Genomic DNA, 18,473 nt, shown 5'->3' on the forward strand with positions numbered 1-18,473 from the left:
GTGTATGGATGCTGAGCAGGAGCAGAGTGTAACCTGCACACATGAAATGCAGCCTGTAGTCACATGAGTAAGCCATCAGAGGGTGTACGGGGGCTGAGCAGGAAAAGAGTGTAACCTGCACACATGAAATGCAGCCTGTAGTCTCATGAGTAAGCCATCAGAGAGTGTATATGCTGAGCAGGTGCAGAGTGTAACCTGCACACATGAAATGCAGCCTATAGTCTCATGAGTAAGCCATCAGGGGATGTACGGGTGCTGATCAGAGTGTAACCTGCACACATGAAATGCAGCCTGTAGTCTCATGAGTAAGCCATCAGAGGGTGTATATGCTGAGCAGGAGCAGAGTGTAACCTGCACACATGAAATGCAGCCTGTAGTCTCATGAATAAGCCATCAGAGGGTGTATGGATGCTGAGCAGGTGCAGAGTGTAACCTGCACACATGAAATGCAGCCTGTAGTCTCATGAGTAAGCCATCAGAGGATGTATGGATGCTGAGCAGGAGCAGAGTGTAACCTGCACACATGAAATGCAGCCTGTAGTCTCATGAGTAAGCCATCAGAGGATGTATGGATGCTGAGCAGGAGCAGAGTGTAACCTGCACACATGGAATGCAGCCTGTAGTCTCATAAGAAAGCCATCAGAGGATGTATGGATGCTGAGCAGGAGCAGAGTGTAACCTGCACACATGAAATGCAGCCTGTAGTCTCATGAGTAAGCCATCAGAGGATGTATGGATGCTGAGCAGGAGCAGAGTGTAACCTGCACACATGGAATGCAGCCTGTAGTCTCATAAGAAAGCCATCAGAGGGTGTATGGATGCTGAGCAGGAGCAGAATGTAACCTGTACACATGAAATGCAGCCTGTAGTCTTATGAGTAAGCCATCAGAGGATGTATGGATGCTGAGCAGGAGCAGAGTGTAACCCTACACACATGAAATGCAGCCTGTAGCCTTATGAATAAGCCATCAGAGGTTGTATGGATGCTGAGCAGGAGCAGAGTGTAACCTGCACACGTGAAATGCAGCCTATAGTCTCATGAGTAAGCCATCAGAGGGTGTATGGATGCTGAGCAGGGGCAGAGTGTAACCCTACACACATGAAATGCAGCCTGTAGCCTTATGAGTAAGCCATCAGAGGATGTATGGATGCTGAGCAGGAGCAGAGTGTAACCTGCACACATGAAATGCAGCCTGTAGTCTCATGAGTAAGCCACCAGAGGGTGTATGGGTGCTGAGCAGGAGCAGAGTGTAACCTGCACACATGAAATGCAGCCTGTAGTCTCATAAGAAAGCCATCAGAGGATGTATATGCTGAGCAGGAGCAGAGTGTAACCTGCACACATGAAATGCAGCCTGTAGTCTCATGAGTAAGCCATCAGAGGTTGTATGGATGCTGAGCAGGAGCAGAGTGTAACCTGCACACGTGAAATGCAGCCTGTAGTCTTATGAGTAAGCCATCAGAGGATGTATGGATGCTGAGCAGGAGCAGAGTGTAACCCTACACACATGAAATGCAGCCTGTAGCCTTATGAGTAAGCCATCAGAGGGTGTATGGATGCTGAGCAGGAGCAGAGTGTAACCTGCACACATGAAATGCAGCCTGTAGTCTCATGAGTAAGCCACCAGAGGGTGTATGGATGCTGAGCAGGAGCAGAGTGTAACCTGCACACATGAAATGCAGCCTGTAGTCTCATGAGTAAGCCACCAGAGGGTGTATGGGTGCTGAGCAGGAGCAGAGTGTAACCTGCACACATGAAATGCAGCCTGTAGTCTCATAAGAAAGCCATCAGAGGATGTATATGCTGAGCAGGAGCAGAGTGTAACCTGCACACATGAAATGCAGCCTGTAGTCTCATGAGTAAGCCATCAGAGGGTGTATGGATGCTGAGCAGGAGCAGAGTGTAACCCTACACACATGAAATGCAGCCTGTAGCCTTATGAGTAAGCCATCAGAGGATGTATGGATGCTGAGCAGGAGCAGAATGTAACCTGTACACATGAAATGCAGCCTGTAGTCTTATGAGTAAGCCATCAGAGGATGTATGGATGCTGAGCAGGAGCAGAATGTAACCTGTACACATGAAATGCAGCCTGTAGTCTTATGAGTAAGCCATCAGAGGATGTATGGATGCTGAGCAGGAGCAGAGTGTAACCCTACACACATGAAAAGCAGCCTGTAGCCTTATGAGTAAGCCATCAGAGGTTGTATGGATGCTGAGCAGGTGCAGAGTGTAACCTGCACACATGAAATGCAGCCTGTAGTCTCATGAGTAAGCCACCAGAGGATGTATGGGTGCTGAGCAGGAGCAGAGTGTAACCTGCACACATGAAATGCTGCCTGTAGTCTCATGAGTAAGCCATCAGAGGATGTATGGATGCTGAGCAGGAGCAGAGTGTAACCTGCACACATGAAATGCAGCCTGTAGTCTCATGAGTAAGCCATCAGAGGGTGTACGGGTGCTGAGCAGGAGCAGAGTGTAACCTGCACACATGAAATGCAGCCTGTAGCCTCATGAATAAGCCATCAGAGGGTGTATGGATGCTGAGCAGGAGCAGAGTGTAACCTGCACACGTGAAATGCAGCCTGTAGTCTTATGAGTAAGCCATCAGAGGGTGTATGGGTGCTGAGCAGGTGCAGAGTGTAACCTGCACACATGAAATGCAGCCTGTAGTCTCATGAGTAAGCCATCAGAGGGTGTATGGGTGCTGAGCAGGTGCAGAGTGTAACCTGCACACATGAAATGCAGCCTGTAGTCTCATGAGTAAGCCATCAGAGGGTGTATGGGTGCTGAGCAGGTGCAGAGTGTAACCTGCACACATGAAATGCAGCCTGTAGTCTCATGAGTAAGCCACCAGAGGGTGTATATGCTGAGCAGGAGCAGAGTGTAACCCTGCACACATGAAATGCAGCCTGTAGTCTCATGAGTAAGCCATCAGAGGGTGTACGGGTGCTGATCAGAGTGTAACCTGCACACATGAAATGCAGCCTGTAGCCTCATGAATAAGCTATCAGAGGATGTACGGGTGCTGAGCAGGAGCAGAGTGTAACCTGCACACATGAAATGCAGCCTGTAGTCTTATGAGTAAGCCATCAGAGGATGTACGGGTGCTGAGCAGGTGCAGAGTGTAACCTGCACACATGAAATGCAGCCTGTAGTCTCATGAGTAAGCCATCAGAGGATGTACGGTTGCTGAGCAGGTGCAGAGTGTAACTTTGCACACATGAAATGCAGCCTGTAGTCTCATGAGCAAGCCACCAGAGGGTGTATGGATGCTGAGCAGGAGCAGAGTGTAACCCTGCACACATGAAATGCAGCCTGTAGCCTCATGAATAAGCCATGAGAGGGTGTATATGCTGAGCAGGAGCAGAGTGTAACCTGCACACATGAAATGCTGCCTGTAGTCTCATGAGTAAGCCATCAGAGGATGTATGGATGCTGAGCAGGAGCAGAGAATAACCTGCACATATGAAATGCAGCCTGTAGTCTCATGATTAAGCCATCAGAGGGTGTATGGGTGCTGAGCAGGAGCAGAGTGTAACCTGCACACATGAAATGCAGCCTGTAGTCTCATAAGAAAGCCATCAGAGGATGTATATGCTGAGCAGGAGCAGAGTGTAACCTGCACACATGAAATGCAGCCTGTAGCCTCATAAGTAAGCCATCAGAGGGTGTATGGGTGCTGAGCAGGGGCAGAGTGTAACCTGCACACATGAAATGCAGCCTGTAGTCTCATGAGAAAGCCATCAGAGGATGTACGGGTGCTTAGCAGGAGCAGAGTGTAACCTGCACACATGAAATGCAGCCTGTAGTCTCATGAGTAAGCCACCAGAGGGTGTATGGGTGCTGAGCAGGTGCAGAGTGTAACCTGCACACATGAAATGCAGCCTGTAGTCTCATAAGAAAGCCATCAGAGGATGTATATGCTGAGCAGGAGCAGAGTGTAACCTGCACACATGAAATGCAGCCTGTAGCCTCATGAGTAAGCCCTCAGAGGTTGTATGGATGCTGAGCAGGTGCAGAGTGTAACCCTGCACACATGAAATGCAGCCTGTAGTCTCATAAGAAAGCCATCAGAGGTTGTATGGATGCTGAGCAGGAGCAGAGTGTAACCTGCACACATGAAATGCAGCCTGTAGCCTCATAAGTAAGCCATCAGAGGGTGTATGGGTGCTGAGCAGGGGCAGAGTGTAACCTGCACACATGAAATGCAGCCTGTAGTCTCATGAGTAAGCCATCAGAGGGTGTACGGGTGCTGATCAGAGTGTAACCTGCACACATGAAATGCAGCCTGTAGCCTCATGAATAAGCTATCAGAGGGTGTATGGATGCTGAGCAGGAGCAGAGTGTAACCTGCACACATGAAATGCAGCCTGTAGTCTCATGAGTAAGCCATCAGAGGATGTATGGATGCTGAGCAGGAGCAGAGAATAACCTGCACATATGAAATGCAGCCTGTAGTCTCATGATTAAGCCATCAGAGGGTGTATGGGTGCTGAGCAGGAGCAGAGTGTAACCTGCACACATGAAATGCAGCCTGTAGTCTCATAAGAAAGCCATCAGAGGATGTATATGCTGAGCAGGAGCAGAGTGTAACCTGCACACATGAAATGCAGCCTGTAGCCTCATGAGTAAGCCCTCAGAGGTTGTATGGATGCTGAGCAGGTGCAGAGTGTAACCCTGCACACATGAAATGCAGCCTGTAGTCTTATGAGTAAGCCATCAGAGGATGTATATGCTGAGCAGGAGCAGAGTGTAACCTGCACACATGAAATGCTGCCTGTAGTCTCATAAGAAAGCCATCAGAGGTTGTATGGATGCTGAGCAGGAGCAGAGTGTAACCTGCACACATGAAATTTAGCCTGTAGCCTCATAAGTAAGCCATCAGAGGGTGTATGGGTGCTGAGCAGGAGCAGAGTGTAACCTGCACACATGAAATGCAGCCTGTAGTCTCATGAGTAAGCCACCAGAGGGTGTATGGGTGCTGAGCAGGTGCAGAGTGTAACCTGCACACATGAAATGCAGCCTGTAGTCTCATGAGTAAGCCATCAGAGGATGTATATGCTGAGCAGGAGCAGAGTGTAACCTGCACACATGAAATGCAGCCTGTAGTCACATGAGTAAGCCATCAGAGGGTGTATGGGTGCTGAGCAGGAGCAGAGTGTAACCTGCACACATGAAATGCAGCCTGTAGTCCCATGAGTAAGCCATCAGAGGGTGTATGGATGCTGAGCAGGTGCAGAGTGTAACCTGCACACATGAAATGCAGCCTGTAGTCTCATGATTAAGCCATCAGAGGGTGTATATGCTGAGCAGGAGCAGAGTGTAACCTGCACACATGAAATGCAGCCTGTAGTCTCATGAATAAGCCATCAGAGGGTGTATGGGTGCTGAGCAGGGGCAGAGTGTAACCTGCACACATGAAATGCAGCCTGTAGCCTCATGAGTAAGCCATCAGAGGGTGTATGGATGCTGAGCAGGTGCAGAGTGTAACCTGCACACATGAAATGCAGCCTGTAGTCTCATGAGTAAGCCATCAGAGGATGTATGGATGCTAAGCAGGAGCAGAATGTAACCTGCACACATGAAATGCAGCCTGTAGCCTCATGAGTAAGCCATCAGAGGGTGTATGGATGCTGAGCAGGTGCAGAGTGTAACCTGCACACATGAAATGCAGCCTGTAGTTTCATGAGTAAGCCATCACAGGGTGTATATGCTGAGCAGGAGCAGAGTGTAACCTGCACACATGAAATGCAGCCTGTAGTCTCATGAGTAAGCCATCAGAGGTTGTATGGATGCTGAGCAGGAGCAGAGTGTAACCTGCACACGTGAAATGCAGCCTGTAGTCTTATGAGTAAGCCATCAGAGGATGTATGGATGCTGAGCAGGAGCAGAGTGTAACCCTACACACATGAAATGCAGCCTGTAGCCTTATGAGTAAGCCATCAGAGGGTGTATGGATGCTGAGCAGGAGCAGAGTGTAACCTGCACACATGAAATGCAGCCTGTAGTCTCATGAGTAAGCCACCAGAGGGTGTATGGATGCTGAGCAGGAGCAGAGTGTAACCTGCACACATGAAATGCAGCCTGTAGTCTCATGAGTAAGCCACCAGAGGGTGTATGGGTGCTGAGCAGGAGCAGAGTGTAACCTGCACACATGAAATGCAGCCTGTAGTCTCATAAGAAAGCCATCAGAGGATGTATATGCTGAGCAGGAGCAGAGTGTAACCTGCACACATGAAATGCAGCCTGTAGTCTCATGAGTAAGCCATCAGAGGGTGTATGGATGCTGAGCAGGAGCAGAGTGTAACCCTACACACATGAAATGCAGCCTGTAGCCTTATGAGTAAGCCATCAGAGGATGTATGGATGCTGAGCAGGAGCAGAATGTAACCTGTACACATGAAATGCAGCCTGTAGTCTTATGAGTAAGCCATCAGAGGATGTATGGATGCTGAGCAGGAGCAGAATGTAACCTGTACACATGAAATGCAGCCTGTAGTCTTATGAGTAAGCCATCAGAGGATGTATGGATGCTGAGCAGGAGCAGAGTGTAACCCTACACACATGAAAAGCAGCCTGTAGCCTTATGAGTAAGCCATCAGAGGTTGTATGGATGCTGAGCAGGTGCAGAGTGTAACCTGCACACATGAAATGCAGCCTGTAGTCTCATGAGTAAGCCACCAGAGGATGTATGGGTGCTGAGCAGGAGCAGAGTGTAACCTGCACACATGAAATGCTGCCTGTAGTCTCATGAGTAAGCCATCAGAGGATGTATGGATGCTGAGCAGGAGCAGAGTGTAACCTGCACACATGAAATGCAGCCTGTAGTCTCATGAGTAAGCCATCAGAGGGTGTACGGGTGCTGAGCAGGAGCAGAGTGTAACCTGCACACATGAAATGCAGCCTGTAGCCTCATGAATAAGCCATCAGAGGGTGTATGGATGCTGAGCAGGAGCAGAGTGTAACCTGCACACGTGAAATGCAGCCTGTAGTCTTATGAGTAAGCCATCAGAGGGTGTATGGGTGCTGAGCAGGTGCAGAGTGTAACCTGCACACATGAAATGCAGCCTGTAGTCTCATGAGTAAGCCATCAGAGGGTGTATGGGTGCTGAGCAGGTGCAGAGTGTAACCTGCACACATGAAATGCAGCCTGTAGTCTCATGAGTAAGCCATCAGAGGGTGTATGGGTGCTGAGCAGGTGCAGAGTGTAACCTGCACACATGAAATGCAGCCTGTAGTCTCATGAGTAAGCCACCAGAGGGTGTATATGCTGAGCAGGAGCAGAGTGTAACCCTGCACACATGAAATGCAGCCTGTAGTCTCATGAGTAAGCCATCAGAGGGTGTACGGGTGCTGATCAGAGTGTAACCTGCACACATGAAATGCAGCCTGTAGCCTCATGAATAAGCTATCAGAGGATGTACGGGTGCTGAGCAGGAGCAGAGTGTAACCTGCACACATGAAATGCAGCCTGTAGTCTTATGAGTAAGCCATCAGAGGATGTACGGGTGCTGAGCAGGTGCAGAGTGTAACCTGCACACATGAAATGCAGCCTGTAGTCTCATGAGTAAGCCATCAGAGGATGTACGGTTGCTGAGCAGGTGCAGAGTGTAACTTTGCACACATGAAATGCAGCCTGTAGTCTCATGAGCAAGCCACCAGAGGGTGTATGGATGCTGAGCAGGAGCAGAGTGTAACCCTGCACACATGAAATGCAGCCTGTAGCCTCATGAATAAGCCATGAGAGGGTGTATATGCTGAGCAGGAGCAGAGTGTAACCTGCACACATGAAATGCTGCCTGTAGTCTCATGAGTAAGCCATCAGAGGATGTATGGATGCTGAGCAGGAGCAGAGAATAACCTGCACATATGAAATGCAGCCTGTAGTCTCATGATTAAGCCATCAGAGGGTGTATGGGTGCTGAGCAGGAGCAGAGTGTAACCTGCACACATGAAATGCAGCCTGTAGTCTCATAAGAAAGCCATCAGAGGATGTATATGCTGAGCAGGAGCAGAGTGTAACCTGCACACATGAAATGCAGCCTGTAGCCTCATAAGTAAGCCATCAGAGGGTGTATGGGTGCTGAGCAGGGGCAGAGTGTAACCTGCACACATGAAATGCAGCCTGTAGTCTCATGAGAAAGCCATCAGAGGATGTACGGGTGCTTAGCAGGAGCAGAGTGTAACCTGCACACATGAAATGCAGCCTGTAGTCTCATGAGTAAGCCACCAGAGGGTGTATGGGTGCTGAGCAGGTGCAGAGTGTAACCTGCACACATGAAATGCAGCCTGTAGTCTCATAAGAAAGCCATCAGAGGATGTATATGCTGAGCAGGAGCAGAGTGTAACCTGCACACATGAAATGCAGCCTGTAGCCTCATGAGTAAGCCCTCAGAGGTTGTATGGATGCTGAGCAGGTGCAGAGTGTAACCCTGCACACATGAAATGCAGCCTGTAGTCTCATAAGAAAGCCATCAGAGGTTGTATGGATGCTGAGCAGGAGCAGAGTGTAACCTGCACACATGAAATGCAGCCTGTAGCCTCATAAGTAAGCCATCAGAGGGTGTATGGGTGCTGAGCAGGGGCAGAGTGTAACCTGCACACATGAAATGCAGCCTGTAGTCTCATGAGTAAGCCATCAGAGGGTGTACGGGTGCTGATCAGAGTGTAACCTGCACACATGAAATGCAGCCTGTAGCCTCATGAATAAGCTATCAGAGGGTGTATGGATGCTGAGCAGGAGCAGAGTGTAACCTGCACACATGAAATGCAGCCTGTAGTCTCATGAGTAAGCCATCAGAGGATGTATGGATGCTGAGCAGGAGCAGAGAATAACCTGCACATATGAAATGCAGCCTGTAGTCTCATGATTAAGCCATCAGAGGGTGTATGGGTGCTGAGCAGGAGCAGAGTGTAACCTGCACACATGAAATGCAGCCTGTAGTCTCATAAGAAAGCCATCAGAGGATGTATATGCTGAGCAGGAGCAGAGTGTAACCTGCACACATGAAATGCAGCCTGTAGCCTCATGAGTAAGCCCTCAGAGGTTGTATGGATGCTGAGCAGGTGCAGAGTGTAACCCTGCACACATGAAATGCAGCCTGTAGTCTTATGAGTAAGCCATCAGAGGATGTATATGCTGAGCAGGAGCAGAGTGTAACCTGCACACATGAAATGCTGCCTGTAGTCTCATAAGAAAGCCATCAGAGGTTGTATGGATGCTGAGCAGGAGCAGAGTGTAACCTGCACACATGAAATTTAGCCTGTAGCCTCATAAGTAAGCCATCAGAGGGTGTATGGGTGCTGAGCAGGAGCAGAGTGTAACCTGCACACATGAAATGCAGCCTGTAGTCTCATGAGTAAGCCACCAGAGGGTGTATGGGTGCTGAGCAGGTGCAGAGTGTAACCTGCACACATGAAATGCAGCCTGTAGTCTCATGAGTAAGCCATCAGAGGATGTATATGCTGAGCAGGAGCAGAGTGTAACCTGCACACATGAAATGCAGCCTGTAGTCACATGAGTAAGCCATCAGAGGGTGTATGGGTGCTGAGCAGGAGCAGAGTGTAACCTGCACACATGAAATGCAGCCTGTAGTCCCATGAGTAAGCCATCAGAGGGTGTATGGATGCTGAGCAGGTGCAGAGTGTAACCTGCACACATGAAATGCAGCCTGTAGTCTCATGATTAAGCCATCAGAGGGTGTATATGCTGAGCAGGAGCAGAGTGTAACCTGCACACATGAAATGCAGCCTGTAGTCTCATGAATAAGCCATCAGAGGGTGTATGGGTGCTGAGCAGGGGCAGAGTGTAACCTGCACACATGAAATGCAGCCTGTAGCCTCATGAGTAAGCCATCAGAGGGTGTATGGATGCTGAGCAGGTGCAGAGTGTAACCTGCACACATGAAATGCAGCCTGTAGTCTCATGAGTAAGCCATCAGAGGATGTATGGATGCTAAGCAGGAGCAGAATGTAACCTGCACACATGAAATGCAGCCTGTAGCCTCATGAGTAAGCCATCAGAGGGTGTATGGATGCTGAGCAGGTGCAGAGTGTAACCTGCACACATGAAATGCAGCCTGTAGTTTCATGAGTAAGCCATCACAGGGTGTATATGCTGAGCAGGAGCAGAGTGTAACCCTGCACACATGAAATGCAGCCTGTAGCCTCATGTGTAAGCCATCAGAGGATGTACGGGAGCTGAGCAGGAGCAGAATGTAACCTGCACACATGAAATGCAGCCTGTAGCATCAGGAGTAAGCAATCAGGGGATGTACGGGTGCTGAGCAGGAGCAGAGTGTAACCCTGCACACATGAAATGCAGCCTGTAGTCTCATGAATAAGCCATGAGAGGGTGTATATGCTGAGCAGGAGCAGAGTGTAACCCTGCACACATGAAATGCAGCCTGTAGTCTCATGAGTAAGCCATCAGAGGGTGTACGGGTGCTGATCAGAGTGTAACCTGCACACATGAAATGCAGCCTGTAGTCTCATGAATAAGCCATCAGAGGATGTATGGGTGCTGAGCAGGAGCAGAGTGTAACCCCGCACACATGAAATGCTGCCTGTAGTCTTATGAGTAAGCCATCAGAGGATGTATGGGTGCTGAGCAGGTGCAGAGTGTAACCTGCACACATGAAATGCAGCCTGTAGTCTCATGAGAAAGCCATCAGAGGGTGTATGGGTGCTGAGCAGGAGCAGAATGTAACCTGCACACATGAAATGCAGCCTGTAGTCTCATGAGAAAGCCATCAGAGGGTGTATGGGTGCTGAGCAGGAGCAGAGTGTAACCCTGCACACATGAAATGCAGCCTGTAGTCTCATGAGAAAGCCATCAGAGGGTGTATGGGTGCTGAGCAGGTGCAGAGTGTAACCTGCACACATGAAATGCAGCCTGTAGTCTCATAAGTAAGCCATCAGAGGGTGTATGGGTGCTGAGCAGGGGCAGAGTGTAACCTGCACACATGAAATGCAGCCTGTAGTCTTATGAGTAAGCCATCAGAGGGTGTATGGGTGCTGAGCAGGAGCAGAATGTAACCTGCACACATGAAATGCAGCCTGTAGCCTCATGAATAAGCCATCAGAGCATGTATATGCTGAGCAGGAGCAGAGTGTAACCTGCACAAATGAAATGCAGCCTGTAGTCTCATGAATAAGCCATGAGAGGGTGTATATGCTGAGCAGGAGCAGAGTGTAACCTGCACACATGAAATGCAGCCTGTAGTCTCATGAATAAGCCATCAGAGCATGTATATGCTGAGCAGGAGCAGAGTGTAACCTGCACAAATGAAATGCAGCCTGTAGCATCAGGAGTAAGCAATCAGGGGATGTACGGGTGCTGAGCAGGAGCAGAGTGTAACCTGCACACATGAAATGCAGCCTGTAGTCTCATGAATAAGCCATCAGAGGGTGTATATGCTGAGCAGGAGCAGAGTGTAACCTGCACACATGAAATGCAGCCTGTAGTCTCATGAGTAAGCCATCAGAGGATGTATGGATGCTGAGCAGGCGCAGAGTGTAACCCTGCACACATGAAATGCAGCCTGTAGTCTCATGAGTAAGCCATCAGAGGGTGTATGGGTGATGAGCAGGAGTAGAGTGTAACTTGCACACATGAAATGCAGCCTGTAGTCTCATGAGTAAGCCATCAGAGGGTGTATGGGTGCTGAGCAGGGGCAGAGTGTAACCTGCACACATGAAATGCAGCCTGTAGTCTCATGAGTAAGCCATCAGAGGGTGTATGGGTGCTGAGCAGGGGCAGAGTGTAACCTGCACACATGAAATGCAGCCTGTAGTCTCATGAGTAAGCCATCAGGGGATGTATGGATGCTGAGCAGGAGCAGAGTGTAACCCTGCACACATGAAATGCTGCCTGTAGTCTCATGAGTAAGCCATCAGAGGATGTATGGATGCTGAGCAGGAGCAGAGTGTTGTGACAATCCAGCCCCACGATCCTGTCGAGATCTGCTCCCGTTAGCGTACGCAGGAAGTACGGTGAGCAGACGGACAACGAGACCGGTTGCTGGATCGTCAGAGGGAAGAAAGAAAGGGCGACAGAGCGTGCCAATCCCGTCTAATCTGCTCCCGTTAGCATACGCAGGAAGTACGGTGAACAGACTGACAAACATTGGTCGCGCAGCTGCCGACAATATGTAATGGGACAAACATCCACCAATCCCGTATTACTAGGCCACTGTTGCCATGCTGGTCTCATGCACTAGAGACTGCTGGAGGCAAATTCACTGTGTGCGTAGTAAACGGTTAAGATTGGTTGGAGGTGCCCATACATGTACAATTCTGATTGTATATACAATCGGTAAACTAAAAATATAGTTTTTGCGCTGGAAATTGGGTAAATACACTGCCACCACTGCCTGATTGGATGAATGGAGCAGACAGTCTCCAACTAGGGCGAAGAGACCCCAACGCTATCATAATAAGGTAGCCAGCCCAATCACGTTCAACACGCTCCAGTCACCGTTCGGGGAATAGTCACTTCCGACGGCTTAAAGACTGTGAGCAATGTGACGTTAAAGAAAGGTTACTGGGTCCCTATATGATGCAATCTCGAATTGTATTTACAATCGAGAAACGAAAGTTATCGATTTCGCACAGGAAATCTGGTACTAGCTAATCCTAGAAGGAAGAAACGGTTATTTACAACCTAGCTAGCAAATCAACAATCATAAGCAAATCATAAAACAATGCGATAGTATGACTGACTCTTCAGAGGGCAGATTCGTTATAGCAGCAATCAGATGACCAGAACAGGCACACGACTGAACGATAAAAAAATTGTTAGTTTATTCCTAAACTACATACACACAGCTTATTTTAGAACAGATTGATTGACAGAGAGAAGAGAGGAAAAGAAACAGAATGTCTTAATATACAGTTCAAATATTGTTATTGGTAGTCCATGCGGCAATCGCAAGTCTTTGGCGAAAGTCCCAAAATGGCGGTTGCCATGCGGCCAACAGGCCTTTGTTAGCAATAGGTGCAAGATGGAGGTTTTGGCCCGTGTCCTTGCGGGCTGCCAGGATGTTACTAGGCATCAGATTGAAGGTAAAGGACCCAGAGCTTTCTGGGCTCTCTGTGGTTATAGCCCCCACTCCAGCAAGGAGGGGTTAGGGGGCGTGGATCACACACCTCTTTGCAGCAGGAGGTCTCTGCCCCTCTCATAGAAACAAGAATTTACCTGAATCATGATAGGTGTGCTCATCTGCAAACCGTACAAGTTATGTTAAATCTAATAACATTTTTAGGTTTGTCAGAATTTATCAAGAACATTGATACCAAACTTGGGGGGTTTAGAGTGAACGGTGACCCCAAAATGCATATGTCTGCTTTGGCAGGGCTTACCTTTAATTCGGGAACATCCAATCGTGTGGTTTGTTCCGAATTTCATAATAAGCGGGTTCTAAAGGCCGTTGACTATTTGGAAAGTCATCTTTATGACAAAAGATGGATTTCATATTTGTGAGATCAGAAAAAAGGTTTTCCTAAGGTCAGAAGTCTTTTGAAGCTCAGGCAGCAGCCTAGGTGTCAGATCCCCTGCTGAGACTGGGGCCGATCAGACTGGAGAAAACTGCAATTTATGAGCTTCTGTCAACTGATACCTACCCGTCATCTGATGGATGAGCTTATAAACTCTCTAGGGGGCTACATAAGGCCAGGAAACACCCTGTCCCATGTAGGTGAGGATTTGCAATTAGAAGCTACCAAAGAGCCAGGGTTTGCTACATTTGACCAGGGAGAGGAACTGTTAACCCCTGGCTTCCCTGATCTTTTTGTAAACCAAGCCTTTCCCTCTGCTGTCACTTTTTAATAGTGGCGACAGGGAATATTTTATAAGGCTCTAACTACTTTTTTAGGACGAATAAACGTTGATTCGTCACAAGTGTAACCTGCACACATGAAATGCAGCCTGTAGTCTCATGAGTAAGCCATCAGAGGGTGTATGGGTGCTGATCAGAGTGTAACCTGCACACATGAAATGCAGCCTGTAGTCTCATGAGTAAGCCATCAGATGGTGTATGGGTGCTGAGCAGGAGCAGAGTGTAACCTGCACACATGAAATGCAGCCTGTAGTCTCATGAGCAAGCCATCAGAGGGTGTATGGGTGCTGATCAGAGTGTAACCTGCACACATGAAATGCAGCCTGTAGTCTCATGAGTAAGCCATCAGAGGATGTATGGGTGCTGAGCAGGAGCAGAGTGTAACCTGCACACATGAAATGCTGCCTGTAGTCTCATGAGTAAGCCATCAGAGGATGTATGGGTGCTGAGCAGGTGCAGAGTGTAACCTGCACACATGAAACGCTGCCTGTAGTCTCATGAGTAAGCCATCAGAGGGTGTATGGATGCTGAGCAGGTGATCATGCTGGGAGACATCGTTATAATCTGCACACTTGACAGCACTCCAAACTACAAGCAGAGATAATATCTACCCACAGTGGCCCTATTATATATTTATATAGCACTGACATCTTCTGCAGCTCATTACAGAGCACATAGTCTTGTCACTGACTGTCCTCAGAGGAGCTCACACTCTAATCCTACCATAGTCAGTGTAAAGTCCTACCATATTATTATTATGTATTTATGTAGCACTGACATCTTCTGCAGCACATTACAGAGTACATAGTCATGTCACTGACTGTCCTCAGAGGAGCTCACACTCTAATCCTACCATAGTCATAGTCTAATGTCCTACCATATTATTATTATGTATTTATATAGCACTGACATCTTCTGCAGCACATTACAGAGTACATAGTCATGTCACTGACTGTCCTCAGAGGAGCTCACACTCTAATCCTACCATAGTCATAGTCTAATGTCCTACCATATTATTATTATGTATTTATATAGCACTGACGTCTTCTGCAGCACATTACAGAGTACATAGTCATGTCACTGACTGTCCTCAGAGGAGCTCACAGTCTAATCCTACCATAGTCATAGTGTAATGTCCCACCATATTATTATTATGTATTTATATAGCACTGACATCTTCTGCAGCACATTACAGAGTATATAGTCATGTCACTGACTGTCCTCAGAGGAGCTCACACTCTAATCCTGCCATAATCATAGTCTAATGTCCTACTATATTATTATTATGTGTTTATATACCACCGACATCTTCTGCAGCACATTACAGAGTACATAGTCATGTCACTGACTGTCCTCAGAGGAGCTCACACTCTAATCCTACCATAGTCATAGTCTAATGTCCTACCATATTATTAGTATGTATTTATACAGCACTGACATCTTCTGCAGCACTATACAGAGTACATAGTCATGTCACTGACTGTCCTCAGAGGAGCTCACACTCTAATCCTGCCATAATCATAGTCTAATGTCCTACTATATTATTATTATGTGTTTATATACCACCGACATCTTCTGCAGCACATTACAGAGTACATAGTCATGTCACTGACTGTCCTCAGAGGAGCTCACAATCTAATCCTACCATAGTCATAGTCTAATGTCCTACCATATTATTAGTATGTATTTATACAGCACTGACATCTTCTGCAGCACTATACAGAGTACATAGTCATGTCACTGACTGTCCTCAGAGGAGCTCACACTCTAATCCTGCCATAATCATAGTCTAATGTCCTACTATATTATTATTATGTGTTTATATACCACCGACATCTTCTGCAGCACATTACAGAGTACATAGTCATGTCACTGACTGTCCACAGGAGCTCACAATCTAATCCTACCATAGTCATAGTCTAATGTCCTACCACATTATTATTATTATGTATTTATACAGCACTGCCATCTCCTGCAGCACATTACAGAGTACATAGTCATGTCACTGACTGTCCTCAGAGGAGCTCACAATCTAATCCTACCATAGTCATAGTCTAATGTCCTACCATATTATTATTATTATTATTTATATAGCACTGACATCTTCTGCAGCACTGTACAGAGTACATAGTCATGTCACTGACTGTCCTCAGAGGCGCTCACAATCTAATCCTACCATAGTCATAGTGTAATGTCCTACCATATTATTATTATGTATTTATATAGCACTGACATCTTCTGCAGCACTTTACAGAGTACATAGTCATGTCACTGACTGTCCTCAGAGGAGCGCACACTCTAATCCTACCATAGTCATAGTGTAATGTCCTACCATATTATTATTATTATGTATTTATATAGCACTGACATCTCCTGCAGCACATTACAGAGTACATAGTCATGTCACTGACTGTCCTCAGAGGAGCTCAGACTCTAATCCTACCATAGTCATAGTCTAATGTCCTACCATATTATTATTATGTATTTATATAGCACTGACATCTCCTGCAGCACATTACAGAGTACATACTCATGTCACTGACTGTCCTCAGAGGAGCTCACTATCTAATCCTACCATAGTCATAGTGTAATGTCTTACCATATTATTATTATGTATTTATATAGCACTGACATCTCCTGCAACACTATACAGAGTACATAGTCCTGTCACTGACTGTCCTCAGAGGAGCTCACACTCTAATCCTGCCATAATCATAGTCTAATGTCCTACTATATTATTATTATGTGTTTATATAGCACTGACATCTTCTGCAGCACATTACAGAGTACATAGTCATGTCACTGACTGTCCTCAGAGGAGCTCACACTCTAATCCTACCATAGTCATAGTGTAATGTCCTACCATATTATTATTATTATGTATTTATATAGCACTGACATCTCCTGCAGCACATTACAGAGTACATAGTCATGTCACTGACTGCCCTCAGAGGAGCTCACACTCTAATCCTACCATAGTCATAGTGTAATGTCCTACCATATTATTATTATGTATTTATATAGCTCTGACATCTTCTGCAGCACATTACAGAGTACATAGTCATGTCACTGACTGTCCTCAGAGGGGCTCACACTCTAATCCTACCATAGTCATAGTGTAATGTCCTACCATATTATTATTATGTATTTATATAGCACTGACATCTCCTGCAGCACATTACAGAGTACATAATCATGTCACTGACTGTCCTCAGAGGAGCTCACACTCTAATTCTACCATAGTCATAGTCTAATGTCCTACCATAATATTATTATGTATTTATATAGCACTGGCATCTTCTGCAGCACATTACAGAGCACATAGTCATGTCACTGACTGTCCTCAGAGGGGATCACACTCTAATCCTACTATATTATTATTATGTAGAGTACATTGGAGAGCTCCCAATCATGCAGCACGTGGGGGTCAGGCTGAAAGGTCTCTGGTGGGCCCCACAGCATCCCAGTCAGATCCTCAGCATGTGTCATGCTGGTGTTACTCCCGCCCACCAGGGGGCAGCACTCACCCTCTGCCTGCTGCTTGTTGTGAAGCCTGCGGATGGACTCTCTTCGAGTGACTGAGATGGTGCAAACCAAAGAGTTGTGTAGGTCCTCCTCCTGCACCCCGAACTGGCCCTGAAATACCCCAACATGAGATTATAACACACATTCATCAATCATCACCCCCAGTGACCCAATGCAGCGCCCTCTACCGCCCCCATATCATTCTGCACCGCGCCCTACTGCGGGCCATATCACGCCTCACGTGATATCACTGTACACCCAACCCCTCATCACACCTCACGTGACATCACTGTACACCCAACCCCTCATCACACCTCACGTGACATCACTGTACACCTAACCCCTCATCACACCTCACGTGACATCACTGTACACCCAACCCCTCATCACACCTCACGTGACATCACTGTACACCCAACCCTCCATCACACCTCACGTGACATCACTGTACACCCAACCCCCATCACACCTCACGTGACATCACTGTACACCCAACCCCTCATCACACTTCAGGTGACATCACTGTACACCCAACCCCTCATCTCACCTCACGTGACATCACTGTACACCCAACCCCTCATCACACTTCAGGTGACATCACTGTACACCCAACCCCTCATCACACTTCAGGTGACATCGCTGTACACCCAACCCCTCATCTCACCTCACGTGACATCACTGTACACCCAACCCCTCATCTCACCTCAAGTGACATCACTGTACACCTAACCCCCCCATCACACCTCACGTGACACCACTGCACACCCAACCCCCATCACACCTCACGTGACATCACTGTACACCCAACCCCCCATCACACCTCACGTGACATCACTGTACACCCAACCCCCCATCACACCTCACTTGACCCAGTACAAAAAACAAAACCTGATTACTTACAGAAGCTGCCTTCAGCCACCCGCAGGCCTCACCGGATACGATCACGCCTCCTTCCTCCTGCTCGGCAAACACGATATTCCCCAACGACAGGATCCCCGACAGGATGGTCTTCAGATCCAGCTCCTCCTGGAGAGAGATCACACCAGAGTAACAGGAGCGGGGGCACAGTATCGCACTTATAGCATGCATGGGTGGCAGTGTGTGGG

General features: G+C 47.6%; 1 protein-coding gene across 1 annotated transcript in view; it reads right to left on the reverse strand.

The window, feature by feature from the left end:
* Nucleotides 1-18,473, reverse strand: part of LOC137544753 (myosin-IIIb-like) — a 418,671-nt gene that overhangs the window by 324,858 nt on the left and 75,340 nt on the right. Inside the window, exons 8-9 of the mRNA XM_068265847.1 lie at nt 18,268-18,393; nt 17,370-17,478 (exon numbers count right to left, since the gene is read on the reverse strand). Coding sequence (XP_068121948.1) covers nt 17,370-17,478; nt 18,268-18,393 — 235 coding nt within the window. The remainder of the gene's footprint in view (nt 1-17,369; nt 17,479-18,267; nt 18,394-18,473) is intronic.

The sequence above is a fragment of the Hyperolius riggenbachi genome, chromosome 1, assembly GCF_040937935.1.
Source record: "Hyperolius riggenbachi isolate aHypRig1 chromosome 1, aHypRig1.pri, whole genome shotgun sequence".
Classification (NCBI taxonomy): Eukaryota; Metazoa; Chordata; class Amphibia; order Anura; family Hyperoliidae; genus Hyperolius; species Hyperolius riggenbachi.